The sequence below is a fragment of the Oryx dammah genome, unplaced genomic scaffold (assembly GCF_014754425.2).
Source record: "Oryx dammah isolate SB20612 unplaced genomic scaffold, SCBI_Odam_1.1 HiC_scaffold_26, whole genome shotgun sequence".
Classification (NCBI taxonomy): Eukaryota; Metazoa; Chordata; class Mammalia; order Artiodactyla; family Bovidae; genus Oryx; species Oryx dammah.
Window position 1 is genome coordinate 18,932,809 of NW_024070210.1, and position 15,458 is coordinate 18,948,266.

General features: G+C 46.0%; 1 protein-coding gene across 5 annotated transcripts in view; it reads right to left on the reverse strand.

The window, feature by feature from the left end:
- The window catches only part of RGS6 (regulator of G protein signaling 6), a 617,420-nt gene that overhangs the window by 37,128 nt on the left and 564,834 nt on the right, over nt 1-15,458 (reverse strand). For all 5 annotated transcript variants that reach the window (XM_040226156.1, XM_040226155.1, XM_040226152.1 and 2 more), the window contains one exon: nt 12,346-12,532. In XM_040226156.1, coding sequence (XP_040082090.1) covers nt 12,346-12,532 — 187 coding nt within the window. The remainder of the gene's footprint in view (nt 1-12,345; nt 12,533-15,458) is intronic.

The following is a 15,458-nucleotide window of genomic DNA, read 5'->3' on the forward strand; positions in this document are numbered from 1 at the left end:
TCCTATTTTTCTTCATCTGTCTTCCACATCCACCCCTCCTGGAACAACATCCAGGCTTTGGGCACTGTTGAGTCCCTTGGGGTCCCTTGAAGGAAGATAAGATTGTGGTGCAAGACGTGATGTTGCTGCGTGTGGTGCTGGAAGGGGGACCAGGCTAGTGGTCAAAGGCTTGGATTCAGGTCCCCACTCGGCTTTTTCCAGCCCCACCAAACACACAGTTAACCAAGGAAATAAAGGGGAACCCATTACAGAAACTGTACACAAGTGAAGTAATGATAACTGGCTTACATGATGGGACTGCCCTTGCCAGAGAGGACGAGGGGGAGGAGACCAAAGACCATAAGATTCCTGGGGAAGGAGGAAAGTTGTCTCACTTTCATTGCTGTTGTTATTTGCTCAGAATTGGTGTTTACCTTTAAACAGCTCCCTTTTACAGATGAGGACACTAAAGCCCTACAAATTTGAGTGCCTTGCCTGAGCAGAGTCAGGATTTGAGCCCAGCGTTCTGTGATCACCCCAAAGCTCACACTCTTGCCTTGGCACCTGCTGCTGCTCATGGTCCTTCTGGTGGGGTTTCGAGGGAGCCAGGTTGTGTGGCTGAGACAAAGTTCTCAATGTGTGGTCAGCAGAAACGTTGGGGGCCTCCTCTCAAGCTTTCATCTGAGTCACCCCAGGGGCGGATGCAGCCACTGCTCACCATTCTCTTTTGGGAACTGTTCACCAGCCCCACTTGTCAGTGAGAACAACGGCTGAGTCACCCAGAGAGACACAGGCTCTGGTTTCTCACCTCACAGATCGCGTCCAGCTTGCCTTCTGCACCAGCAGGAAGGGCCAACCTGGCAAAGCTCTGAGTGCTGATCAGACTCCTGTGGAGTCATAGGCAGCAAGTCTGTGTCACAGAAAGTCACCCAAGAGGTCCCTGAGTCTCATCTTTCAAGAAGATATCTTAAGCCAAAGGCCTTCAGACCTTACGCCTGGCTTGCTGAAGTCTCGGGAAAATGAACACTTTTCTCATCATGGGTCCTGCAGGACAGAAGGTGGGACTGCACCAGGGTAGGGAACTGACGGGGATCCTAAGTCATTATCTGCTGAATAAACAAAGCAAAGACTCCACAGCCATGTGAACAACCACTTCAGTGAGAGACAGTAGCCTCTTGTCCTCAGGATATGGCTTTGGACAATCATCCCAGGATCCTGTGAATCTTTTTTTCCCCGTGTTTTTTCCTTCTCTTTTCAAACTGAAATGGAGTTGATTTTCAGTGTTGTGTTAATTTTTGATGCATAGCAAAGTGATTCAGTTATACATGTATACATGTGTATGCTAAGTCGCTTCAGTCCTATTTGACTCTTTGCGACCCTATGGACTGTAGCCCGCCGGGCTCCTCTGTCCATAGGATTCTCCAGGCAAGAAGACTGGAGTGCCCTCCTCCACGGGATCTTCCCAACCCAGGGATGGAACCTGCGGCTCATTACATCTCCTGCTTTGGTAGGCGGATTCTTCACCACTAGTGCCCCTAGGAAGCCCCATACACATATACATACATATGTATCAATATATAAAAATTCTTTTTAAAAAAAATATTCTAGGGTCCCGTGGATCTTAAATGAGAAGCCCCCATTTGGATTTCTTTATCCTTCTAAGCAGGATGTGTGAGTCACTGTTTACACGGAATGGAACATTCAAGCCCTAAGAGAGTGTAAGAGTGAATTATCTTTTGCCTTTAAAGCATCCTTATAAACATGTTCAATTTAACTGGCCAAAGGGCACAGTATTGTGATGCTGCTCAATCCCTGTTCTTAGATAAGAGTAGCTTCAAAGGCAGCTTTGCATATTTTCTTTCACCTCCCCGAATACCATGGGTATTAACTTAGACAAATGTTAATACCTTCTCCTCTTCAAGGGCATGGGTGTTTGGTGCAGGAGATCTCTGCTCTGAAGCATCAACAAAGAAATTTTGGAATTTGGTTCTCTGACGCCTTCTCTTCAGGAACTACTCTTCTGTGTGGTAATAAACAGAATCCTCTCACAAACAACTGATTTGTCCTTTTCAAAATGCATGCCTCCCTCTGCTGTTCACCTCCCTAAAATAAAACCACCCACAGAATAAAATGAGTAATTCCTGGAGTAAGCAGTTCCATAGCATATTTTATTAAAATATGTCTGGCATGGGAAGTCTACCAGGAAGTGTCCTCCAAATGAGGATTAATATCAGGAAACTTGGGGCAGTCTTGTGATACTGGCACACAATGCCACCACCTCCACCACTGGGGCAAAGATTAACAGCCTTCACCAAGCTAGGAAGACGTCTGCTTCTGAGTCATCTAGGGCAAATGTAAACGTGGGCTCCCTGGGCTCTGACATTTGAACAAAGCAAACGTTAGAAGACTTTGATCCCTTAATCAAGTTGCTTTTAAACATCTACATTTAGGTAAGAATAGAGACTCTAGACTCGAGGCTTCTTGTCTGCTCATGGTGGGTGTAACTTGATGGTGTATTTCTCAGCTCTTATATCATCCTGACCTTATTTTGACCTTGAGGTTGGTCTTTGATCATTCCATGCATGGATGATGGCCAAGTAGAGTTTCAGTAACTTAGACTGTGGTCTGTTTAAGAGAAAAGCCTACTTATCTGTATATTCCCAGAGTCTAGAACATCTGACCTTTAGCAGATATTCCAAGTTTTGCTGAATTGGCATATTGGAGAAACTGAATTCAACTGATATTTGTCGATCACCTCCTCTATGTGCTCTCTGAGGTCATGAGGCAAGATTTTTCCAAATGGAAAGCCAAGGAACAAACTGCCTTTTTTTCTTTTTTTTGATGATAGGTACAGCTGTGTTTGTTATCATTCTGGACCAAATTGTCAAGAAAAAAGTTTTTCTAAACCACAACTGTTTGCAGAGCAGTATTTTAGTGTCATAGGGATTTATAGAAGGTAAGGAAGACCAACTGACTGCTCCCAGTGAAGAACTTCAAATCCAGAGGTGCTGGAAGCCTAGACACTGCAGGTCTAGATGGGGCATCTCAGTAGCTACTGCAGGTCAGGGAAGCAGAGGGGCTTGAACACCTAGGAAACCTACACGGGAACCTGCAGGGACTAAAGTCAACAGGCTGGACCGGTCCACCAGATTCAACCACCAATCCATCTGACGGACAGATTTCCAATCCAATTCAGTCCCAATGCAGCATTTTCTTAGGTTTGTTTCATTTGGTTTGTAAAGAATGATGTGCTCTTGGACAAGCTGTGCCCAGTGTGAAAAGTCATCCAGGCCCCTTACATCCTTTGCCATTTCCCTCGGTGTAGAACTTCACAGCCCACAGGTCAAGGTCTCCCAACTCAAATGGGAGAATGAATGTTCATGAAATGGAAGGGTGGGGAGATGGACAAGTGACTCAAAGGATCCAGTGACACAGTTCTTGGAACAGCCTCAGATCAGTTCAGGTCAGTAGCTCCACTGTGTCTGACTTTTTGCGACCCCTTGGACTGCAGCACGCCAAGCCTCCCAGAGTTTACTCAAACTCATGTTCATTGAGTCGGTGATGCCATCCAGCCATCTCATCCTCTATTGTCTCCTTCTCCTCCTGCCTTCAATCTTTCCTGGCATCAGGGTCTTTTCCAAGGAGTCAGTTCTTCGCATCAGGTGGCCAAAGTATTGGAGTTTCTGCTACAGTTCAGTCCTTCCAGTGAATATTCAGGACTGATTTCCTTTAGGATGGACTGGTTGGATCTCCTTGCAGTCCAAGGGACTCTCAAGAGTCTTCTCCAACACCACAGTTCAAAAGCATCAATTCTTTGGCGCTCAGCTTTCTTTATAGTCCAACTCTCACATCCATGCATGACCACTGGAAAAACCATAGCCTTGACTAGACAGACCTTTGTTGGCAAAGTAATGTCTCTGCTTTTTAATATGCTGTCTAGGTTGGTCATAACTTTTCTTCCAAGGAGCAAGTGTCTTTTAATTTCATGGCTGCAGTCACCATCTGCAGTGATCTTGGAGCCCCCCCAAAATAAAGTCTGTCACTGTTCCCGCTGTTTCCCCATCTATTTCCCATGAAGTGATGGGACCAGACGCCATGATCTTCGTTTTCTGAATGTTGAGCTTTAAGCCAACTTTTTAACTCTCCTCTTTCACTTTCGTCAAGAGGCTCTTTAGTTCTTCTTTGCTTTCTGCAATAAGGGTGGTGTCATCTGTATATCTGAGGTTATTGATTTTTCTCCCGGCAATCTTGATTCCAGCTTGTGCTTCATCCAGCCCAGTATTTCTAATGATGTACCCTGCATATAAGTTAAATAAGCAGGGTGGTAATATATAGCCTTGACATACTCCTTTCCTGATTTGGAACCAGTCTGTTGTTCCATGTCCAGTTCTGTTGCTTCTTGATCTGCATACAGATTTCTCAAGAGGCAGGTCAGGTGGTCTGGTATTTCCATCTCTTGAAGAATTTTCCACAGTTTGTGGTGATCCACATGGCCAAAGGCTTTGGTGTAGTCAATAAAGCAGAAGTAGATGTTTTTCTGGAACTCTCTTGCTTTTTTGATGATCCAACAAATGTTGGCAATTTGATCTCTGGTTCCTCTGCCTCTTCTAAATCCAGCTTGAACATCTGCAAGTTCACAAAGATCTAATAGACAGAGTGCCTGAAGAACTACGGATGGAAGTTCATGACAGTGTACAGGAGAAAGGGATCAAGACCATCCCCAAGAAAAAGAAATGCAAAAAGGCAAAATGGTTGTCTGAGGAGGCCTTACAAATAGCTGAGAAAAGGAGAGAAGCAAAAGGCAAAGGAGAAAAGGAAAGATATACCCATTTGAATGCAGAGTTTCAAAGAATAGCAAGGAGAGATGAGAAAGCCTTCCTCAGTGATCAATGCAAAGAAATAGAAGAAAGCAATAGAATGGGAAAGACTAGAGATCTCGTCAAGAAAATAAGAGATACCAAGGGAACATTTCATGCAAAGATGGGCACAATAAAGGGCAGAAATGGTATGGACTCAACAGAAGCAGATGATATTAAGAAGGGGTGGCAAGAATACACAGAAGAACTATGCAAAAAAGATCTTCACAACCCAGCTAATCATGATGGTGTGATCACTCACCTAGAGCCAGACATCCTGGAATGTGAAGTCAAGTAGGCCTTAGGAAGCATCACTATGAACAAAGCTAGTGGAGGTGAGGGAATTCCAGTGAGCTATTTCAAATCTTAAAAGATGATGCTGTGAAAGTACTGCACTCAATATGCCAGTAAGTTTGGAAAACTCAGCAGTGGCCACAGGACTGGAAAAGGTCAGTTTTCATTCCAATCCCAAAGAAAGGTAAATGCCAAAAATGTTCAAACTACTGTACAATCGCACTCATCTCACATGCTAGTAAAGTAATGCTCAAAATTCTCCAAGCCAGGCTTCAACATTCTCAGATACTCTGGACTTAAAACTGAAGCCAGGCAGCCCATATGCCAGCCAGCTGACTCCCGCCTGCCTCCTGCTGCCTGCAGAGGCTCTGGGAAGAGGTGAATGCCCTAAGAGGAAGCCTTAGGCTCACGATACTTCCTGTGATTTCATTCTCTCCTTGAAACCCACCAGCAGTGCTTCAGACAACAAGCCCCCAGATTCAGGTCTCTCTCGGCTCCTATTGCTCTGCCTACCACCATTTGATTCCTCCTCTTTCAGCTCTAAGTCCTCAATGCTTTCCTACTGTCTTCAGGGCAAGAAAATTCAAATTCCTTAGGAAGATACCCAGAGTCCCCCAGATCTGGCTCCTACATACCTTATTTTTGCTTTTCCCTACAAGGAACTCCTTCCAAGAGCAGACATCTTCTTGGGAGTTTAGATCTAGCTTGGAATTATGAGACCTTAGGGAATACTAAAGCCATTAATTTTTGTGAGTTCACACATATAAGAATATAGCACTTATTCAAAGAGTTTTCAGGGCTATTGGCTCATTTGATTTCCCAAAAACCCTTAGAGGGCTTAGAGAAGACATCATCCCCATTTCACAGATGAGAAAACTAAGGCACAAATCTTCAAGATCCTTGCCTGAGATGACAAGGCAAGTGGGTGGCAATGTAACTCTCCTGATGCCCCAGCATTAAGAACAGAACTCAATCCCTAGCATAAAGAACTGAGTCCATAAAAAAAAAAGTCATGGCTCATTTTTCTTCTTTTTCTCCCCTCACGAAGCTAAATCTGTGAAATTGGAAGAACACAAAAAACAGCTGAGGGCTATGGTCACAGCCCACAGACCTTTATGGAACATTTGATCTTGGCCCAAATTTTCGAAGAAGCCAAATGGATAGGCAAAACAGAAGTGCAAATGCTGGGCCCATGCTGACAGGGCGTCTTGTGGGATATTTCCACAGGAAGCAAACACAGGCAGTTAACTTTGCTGTAACAATGCCTGTGGTCACATGAAAAAACAAAACCCTCAGAGAGAGCTTACACCCCCTCCCCTGGGGCTCCTTTCAAATGAATCCACAAATGTGGCTTGGTCTTCACTCCAGCTACTGACCCCAGATATTCACGTTTATTGGTTCTTTGACCACTGTTGGGTGGCTTCTGATCCCAATGGGGGGTGTTCCAAAGGGCTTAGGTGTCATCATTCCCACTTCTCAGATGGGCAAACTGAGTGACTGCAAGCAAGTGTAAAGGGCTTACAGGAACAGTCCTACAGGCCTAGACAGGGCATGTGGCTAGGATCAGAGCCTGCTCCCCGGCTTGGGGATTTTCTCTGGGGACCAGTTTCTCCAGGTCTCTGCATAACAACCTCAGCTCTGATAACCCAGGGGCAGTGCTATGGTAGACCTGACAGGCACATTGGGAGATCTGAGAGCAAGTTCTGGCTGGATTTTAGCCCTCTCCCCCATACCTGGAAACCTTGAAGTCACACCTGTGCAGCCGGTGCAGGCAGCAGGGCTGGCCAGGCAGGGTGAGGATCATGGCACTTACCAACTGACTTCCCCTCGGTCGCGGGCTCTAGAATACTCAACTCCAATGCAGAAACATTCATGGAGATGGGTGGATTACTGTTACTATAGCAAGGTCTCCTCTAACCCTCTCTCCCATGTAAATGAAAGATTAATGGCTCCCAACCCGTTATCGTCTATCTATCTTTCTGGATTTCTTGAAATGTTTCACTGATTTTCATGTGATCTCAAACTCTGCACCTCTGCCCCCCATCTACTTCTTTATGTCCTAAGAATGGTTTTTATATTTTTAAGTGACTGAGAAAAATCAAAAGGAGAATAATGTTTCATGAGCTTTCAGAGTCTAAAAATAAAGGTTTTCAACACAGCTGTGCCCACTTATTGATGTATTTTCCATTGTTACACTATGACAATGTAGCTGTTTGGGTATGGCAGAACTGAGTACTAGTAATATAGACTATATGACCTACAAAGCTCAAAATTTAAACTGTTTGGCCATCCACAGAAGAAATTCAGCCTTTTAAACCAACTCTTAGTTTAGTGTAAAAGGCAGGCTACAGAATCAACCTATTTGCACAGCTACTCTATACACATGAATTGAGAGAGAGAAAAAAGTACTAGAATAGCGGTTATCTCTGGGTACTAAGGTTGCATGCAGTTATGTGAATTTTTTTAAAGCAAATTTGTTAAACACAAAGTATAAGAAAGAATATTAATGACATTAATAAGACAGAATTGCAATGTCTTACTGTGGGCCAGACACTGTTACTTGTTGATATGTTTTATTTCACCTAATTCCCTTTCCACAGTAGAGGTATCATTGCGTCTCTGTACAGATGAAGGAAGAAGACTCAGGGAGTTTAAGGAACTTGCCCAAGGTCACAGTGCTAGTGAGAAGCACTTGGTGTACTTATGATGAAAACACACTTGAGAAACAAAACGGAATGTGCTGAAAAGAGAAACTGGTTTAGGAAGAGTGCTTTACTAGAAGTCACAGAATCCCAGTCCTTACAGATGATGAGGTTACAAATGCTTTCTTTGGGTATCCACATGTCTAGTCTACTTCAGTAAGGAGACACAATACATTGGGTTGGCCAAAAAGTTCATTGGAGATTTTCTGTACAATGTTAACGAAAACCAAAGGAACTTTTTGGCCAACCCAATATTTGTGAGTATGTACCTGAAAAACGGCAGAGAACTGTGCTAATGGAGGGTGTATATCGAGAAGCACATCAAGGCACGATGTGCTGACTTCCCAAGCTTTCCCATCAAATATTTCTTGACTTAGTAACAATATAAATGTCAAGAAATATTTGATAGGAGTATTGACTAAATTTCAATAGTCAGTTGACTAAACTATAGTGCTTCCACACTTGAAATGCATGTGTTAAGTTGCGTGCAACTCTTTGCAACCCTATGGTCTATAGCCCATTAGGCTCCTCTGTCCACGGAGATTCTCCAGGCAGAATACTGGAGTGGGTTGCCATGCCCTCTTCCAAGAGATCTTCTCAACTCAGGGATTGAACCTACATCTCTTATGTCTCCTGCACTGGCAGGCGGGTTCTTTACCACGAGTGCCACCAACCGGGCAATGAGTGAGCAGTCCTGATATGATTATACTGCTGCTGCTAGTTGGCACTGTGAGTTTGAGGCTGCTCTGTGGCGATGTAGGATAAAGCAAATGACGTGAAGAACTAACGCTGTCATCAACAGTGCCTTTGAGAATCAGGTTTCTAGAAAAAGGAGACACAGACCTAAGAAAGAAGAAGTTAAATAAAATCCCCTGTAGTTTTGGTATACGCCATCTGTCTCTGGAGGGGTCGGAAACAGGACATGGGGGTCCGGGCCTTGGGGGCGGCGGAGGTGTCACCCTTGTGGCTTTTCCCGGGCCCCGTGGGGCGGGGCGGGGTGGGGTCCAGCCGCGGGAGTCGAGCCCTGATGGCTGAGGGCACGTGGTGGTTGTGGACTGCGGGCCTAGGGCTGCACTCTGACCGTGGCCCGAGCGTGGCCCGTGAAGTGGATGTTAAAATGGAGCATTAAACGATGCTTATTCTCTAAATGGCGGTTGAGTGCGAGGTAGCCGTTGCCGATGCCATCCTCACCCAACATGGGTGCCTCCTGGAGACGTTTGCCCCAGGATCGCGCAAGACGCTGAGGGCCAGTTGTTCGCGGCCGCGTGGTCCGGTCAACAGAGTCCCCGACTAGGAAGCAGTACTTCCACAGGATTGCTTTGCAGATTCCGGAAAAGATTGTGTTAGCTTCAGTTTTGATGATACGCTCAGGTATACCATCACTGCCATTGAATCCACTTAAGCATCTGCCTACACCCCACTCCAGCACTCTGGCCTGGAAAATCCCACGGACGGAGGAGTCTGGTGGGCTGCAGTCCATGGGGTCGCTAGAGTCGGACACGACATGAGCGACTTCACTTTCACTTCACTTTCATGCATTGGAGAAGGAAATGGCAGCCCACTCCAGTGTTCTTGCCTGGCGAATCCCAGGGACGGGGGAGCCTGGTGGGCTGCCGTCTATGGGGTCGCAGAGAGTCGGACACAACTGAAGTGACTTAGCAGTAGTTTTGAATTTGAATGCAAAGTATCAGTATGATTCATGATGTATTTTCACCAGAAACAACCACCACCTATTTCCTAGTTTTGGCTACTGGAAAAGTCTAAAAATGATAGCCAACCCAGGAACAACGAGTGCCTCAAAATGCCCAGATTATCGTCTCTAAATACTTCCCACTAAGAAAAACAAGGGATTCTTAGATTCTTGAAGAACTAGCTGATTCTACGTCTGGGAAAGGGCTTGGATCATCTTAGCTTCCCTGATATTTGGATCACATCAAAGACTACCAGGGTCATGTCAGAAGAAGCCAACTGGCCAGAGATGGTACAATGCAAGCAGCAATAACAATAATAAACAAAAAGGGTTAATACATAGCTGATATGCTTAAACCCATGGGTTTACAAGGATACTAAAAAACACACAAAAACACCCTAATTGGTCACCATTGGAAGAGGACAGTAAACTCTTCATTATTTTTAAAATTGGCAAATAGAGGAAATGATTCAAACATATATTCCATCTTTCCTATGTGAACTGTATTACTAAATAATCAAATAGTAGATGTATTTGACTATTTGTATTTCACTTAATAAATGAAGAAAGAATGACAGGATTAGAACATCATTTTGTAACCCCTAATTAACTGATGGGTCTAAACTATGAACATCAGTGGCTGCGAAAACCACAAAGGGAGACGGCTAGACATCATACGCCTTCTGACAAGAGAGCACAGCACAGTCTAGGAAGTAGTTTTGCCCACAAAAATCAAGCTAAAATCTGATTAAATATCTAAGTCAAACTAGTAATTTATAGGAAATGCAGATGGTAGGACGCATTAAATAGCAACACAAGGTTGCAAACAGAAAAATCCAGATGGTGGAATCTCTCCAGCACAAAAGACCCAACTTCTTCTTCCAATAAACTGCAAGGGTGAGGAGAACATAAAAGGAGCCTATAGACTACAATGTACTTAAAAGACAAAGCGAGCTACATGTGTGGGCTTTATTTGGATTCTGATTTTGAATAAGAATTTAAAAACAGCATTTAGGAAATACTATGAACCTGAACACTCGCATGACATTTGATGTTATTAAGAGATAATCGCTAATTTCTTAAGGTATTGCGGGAATGTTAAGACCAAAGGGTCAGTTTCTGTTAGAGATACATACCTAAGTATTTTACAGATGGAATGGTTAAGTCTTGGATTTGTTTTAAAACTAACGGTGAAAAAGTAGGCGGGGAGACAGATAAAATGAGATCGGTCTTATACTGATGATTGCTGAGGCTGGATGAGGGTTCACAAAGTTTTTCCTTTTCCATAAAAAATGCCCGCAAGTTTCAATAATAAAACATGAAAATAAATCCTTTCTGACATCTTGCTCAGAGTGATAATACTGGGCAGGGAGTATGATGGTTCCGACAAATATCCCTTTGAAACATCTCATCTCAAAAAACATGAAACATCTGTTTCATGAATGATGGAGAGTTGAGGATTGTGCTTCAGATTGTTCATCTGGGGACTTCCCCATCACCCATGGAGCTTCTCCATCACCCACGGGGCTTCTCCATCACTTATGAAGCTTCTCCATCATTCTCCTCACCAGGATAATGTCACTATGTGCTTGGTACACATACACACACACATACAAAAATCTATCAGGAAAAAAAAAAAAAAAGATTTCTTGTGACTTAAATATTTCACTTTGAAGCTGCAAAGGGTGTGAGGGAGTTGGGATGTCATAAAGCTAAGTCACTGAACTCTACAAAACCAAATCTACCTGGCCCAGGCATTCAGTGGAACTCACAACCAGGGGGGTCACATGAAAGACAGTTGTGGTGTTGAGGCTGCTAAGTGTTTCCATTCTGAAGTTCTGAGCAAATAACAGGGCAAATTGGGATGCTGAGGCCACCGTTTCTCTTCTCATGCCATTATCTGCACCAGAGACCGAGTTTCCTAAATTAGATGATAATGTCTGTGGGAGGGCAGTTCTCACCTGGGGACCCCACAGGTGCAAGAGATGAAGGGGGTTGAGGACACAGAGCAAAACCTTAAGCCCTATCACCGGGTGTGGGATGGTGGCAGGAAACAAAATTTAGGGGCCAGGAAGTGAGAAATGGATCTGATGTTTATCTCTAGAGATGGCGTCTCCCAGCCCTCAAGTTAAGCTTGCCGTTTAGGGCGGCTTCTGTTTCTTCCACCAGCTTCACCAGCATCTGTGTGCTAGCAGTGCTGTGCAGAGTCGTGCGTCCTTCCCTGTCAACCCCCTGCCCACCAACTCATGGGTTCCTTACACCCCAGAGCTCATTCACTTATTGGCGACATTGCCTGTTTCCCTGCCTTTCTCTCCCACTAGCCTTTAACTTCCTCGAGGGCAGGGGCTTTGGTCTGTTTCCGATGGTGTCTCATCACAGGGCACACAGCATGGAATTCAGACGTGCTCCATCACTGCCGGATTGGCAGTCACAGTGCAGGATGGTGGTTATGAGCATGGTCTTGACCCCTGGCCCTCCAGCCCACTCTCCCCACTTTGCTGATGCTGTGCTCTACCTTCCAGATTTTACTATGACTTACTATAGGACTTCGGGTTTTGTAAAAAACACTTTTGAGATTTTCCTGGAAAAGGCACACACATAATGGTAAATTTCTATTTCTACGTAATAACATAACTCATTTAGGAAAGCAGTCCTCCTGGAATTGCACTGTGCATCCACCTGGAATGGTCCCCACTGATGGCCTCATAAATAAAGGCTGAGCTTATAACTACATACAACACCTTGGATGTGTGTTCAAGGAGTCGGGTAGTGGAGTTGACACATGAACATCTTGGGACAGAACTATTTGATGAGATGAGCAAACCTGGGCATCTTCGAATGTGTATCTCCCTCCATCCTTGACGTTCTGACTGGTTATCTCATAGCTGTGAGAATCCAGGTTGATTGCGCTTGGGGACCCGGGAGCCAGAAACTCTTGCCAGATTTCTTCCACCCTCCTGGCCACATCCTGGAGGGGCTGTTTCTTGAGATCTTGGACTGCCAACCAGAACCTGAAACAGAAGCACAAGGACAGTTCGTTCCAGGGGCTCTGACAGTAGCTGCTCTGTTGGACGTGGTCCTGGAACTGACATCCCATGGCACACATTCTTTGTCCCCCAGCTGTCCCAGCCATGTCCCAGCTGCAAGGACCGCTGAGAATACAAAGGTGCTCCATCATTGCACTAAATGTATGTTAGAAGATTGCCTTGCTTCTGGTCACCAAAAAGAGATTTTTCTCTCTCTACCTCAAGGTTTTTCAGCCTCGGTACTGTTACCCTTTTGGGCTGGATAATTCTTTGTTGTAAGAGTCGCCTTGTACATAGAAAGATGTAGCAGCAACCTTGGGTTTGACCCATCAGATGCCAGGGGCATTCTCTCTGCACTTGTGACAACCAGAAAGTTTCTGGCCATACCGAATGTCTTCTGGGAGGTAAATTCACCCTTGGGAGAGAACCACTGTTTGACATAGAAGCCACGACCCAGACAATGTGAGTCCCTTTTCCATATCTGGTGGGGATCAGTTGGAGGTATTCAAATGAAAGAAAGATCCCAGAAGCAATAGTATCTTGGAGCCATTATGAATATTTGAGCTGGAAGGACCCAGCCACACATGCTGTTGATGGAGAAATGGAGCCTATTTGCAGCATCAATGTGGGCATGGTGTTTGGCATGTTCCCTGGAGGAGGGCATGGCAACCTGTTCCAGTATTCTTGCCTGGAGAATCCAGGCAAGGACTGGGCTTGGACTGTAGCCTGCCAGGCTTCTCTGTCCATGGGGTTGCAAAGAGTTGGACACAACTGAGCGACTAAGCACAGCACAGGTGCTCAGAAAATGTCTGTTGGATTACAGGTGGGCTCATCTGGAACAAAGCTGAAGGGACATATATCGGGGGTCCCTCTACAAAAGATTCTCCAGGGATTGCTGGAGAGAGAAGCCTCCTATTCACGACTATATTTGCCTCTCATGAATCCCTCAGCATCTGCGTGGTGCTGGAGGGCTAGGCGTGCACTGTGAGCTCTTTTCTGCTGAGAACAGCAGCCGCCAGGGCCAAAGCTTGGACAACAGCTCCCTGGGTTGTGACGATGGTTCCCAAGGCAACCCTGGAGAGGGATTTCAGCAGGACTCAGGTCTGGGTGGCATATTTTGTGTCCTGTGAACAAAACAGGCCAGTTTCCCCATCAATGAGACGGGAGGACAGGTCCCTGGCTGTGTGGTTCCTGCAGCCACGGGAATCACATGTACTCAAGTCAACAAAAGGGCAGGAACAACAGAAGCTGAACCATGATATGGAGGAAGGTGCATTCAATCTGTCATCGAATTTCACCCAAAGTAAGAGGCGCTCTTTTTTTTTTTTAAAGGTTAAGCATGTTTTTCTGTTGCTGTTCAGAGAAGTGTGTGGAGCCATGTGCATGGCCTAAAGGTGCCACCCAGTGGCCAACTCGGGTAACGCAGCTTCATTTCCACCAGGAAAGAAGGCTGGGGGGCGGGGCCGGGGGGAGTGGTCTTTGCGTGTGGGTCTGAGTTTGTGCGAGACTTGAGCTCTGTGAGCTCAAACTTTCCCCCTGGTTTACTATTTGGGATTCTGATGATCTCGCTAAAGAAAACGCTCATGGTTTCCTCGCCAAGACCAAGAGGCAGGGAGGAGCCTTGACGGCTTGAGGAAGATGAGGAAGTCCTGCTCTCAGCTGCGCTGCCCTCTTGGCATCGCTGTATCTTTCTGGGCCTCTCTCTGCTCCTGGCGCGGAGGATTCAGAGCAGGGGGAGGGGTATGTGGACGGGTCTAAGCACGTCCCATCCCGGTGTAACTCTGAAATACTCTTAGGCCCCGTGGGTGGGTGCTGTAGGGGCAGCCTCATGGTGACCACAGGTCGGGAGGGGCCTGGATGGTAAGGCTTGGGGCTCCTGCCACTGACATTGGCCTCACTTGCCCTTTAACACCAGCCCTCTATCTTTCTGCTCACCTCAGGTCTTTCCTAATCCTGTCCTCTGGCTACCCAGGGAGAGGGACACAGTAGCCAGTCTTTAAACAGAGTCCAGACTAGTGGGGGTGGTGGAGCAGGGAGGGAGTTGGGTAGAGTTCAAAGGGGCTGTTAACTGATCAGTTGTTCAGAAGGGTCTTGGAAGCTCAGCGGGGAGTGGGGGGTCTCCTTTACCCCCTTGGCCATTCCCTAAGGTTCCCTCTGTCGCTCTGCGCCCCCCACTCCTACCAAGGTTTGCCATGAAATGAAGGAGGTGGCCAAGTGCTTTCAAGTGAAAATGGTCAGCTGGTGAAGACAGTACCTACAAAGGCTTTCTTCTCCCAGAGGACCATGTTTGATGGGCAGGTAAAATTTAGGAAATCGGCTCTAAAGAGAGCAGCTAGTGTTGGTTTTTGGAAGGCCTGGAAGGAAGACTGACGTGCAGCTTGGTGAGTCCCTGGCAGCCCTAGGGAGTCACCTCTGGCCGAGTGCTGGGCTGGAAGCAACTCCTTTGGGCCAGCGTCCATCCCAAGCCTACCGGACTCTGCAATTTCTTATACAAATGAGGATGATTTCCTGATGCCTCAGTCAGGGTCATGTGGGCGTCACCTTCTGTCCCTTGTCTCAGTCTGCTCTGAGATGGAGCTCTGGGCAGGCCCCGAGGACCCTGCAGCTTCTGAAAGCCGCAGGCTCCCCATGGTTCCTGAGGCCTCAGCGGTCCTTTCGGCAGAATGATTTGGGAGCCACATTAATGCGCATCAGCTGGGTATAGAGAAGTCTGGGGCGGGTGGGAAGGGAAATTTCTGAATCAAATATAATTAACTTTTACACACAAAAAATCAAAAGGTTCCCTTTATCAGATAAAACCAAGAGTTTTTAAAAAAGTATAAAAAACAACAGGCATGTTGGAGGAGGAGAAATAGAAGGAAGAGCTGAGGGGGAGGAAGAGGAGGGGGAGGACAGGGAGGAAGAGGGATGA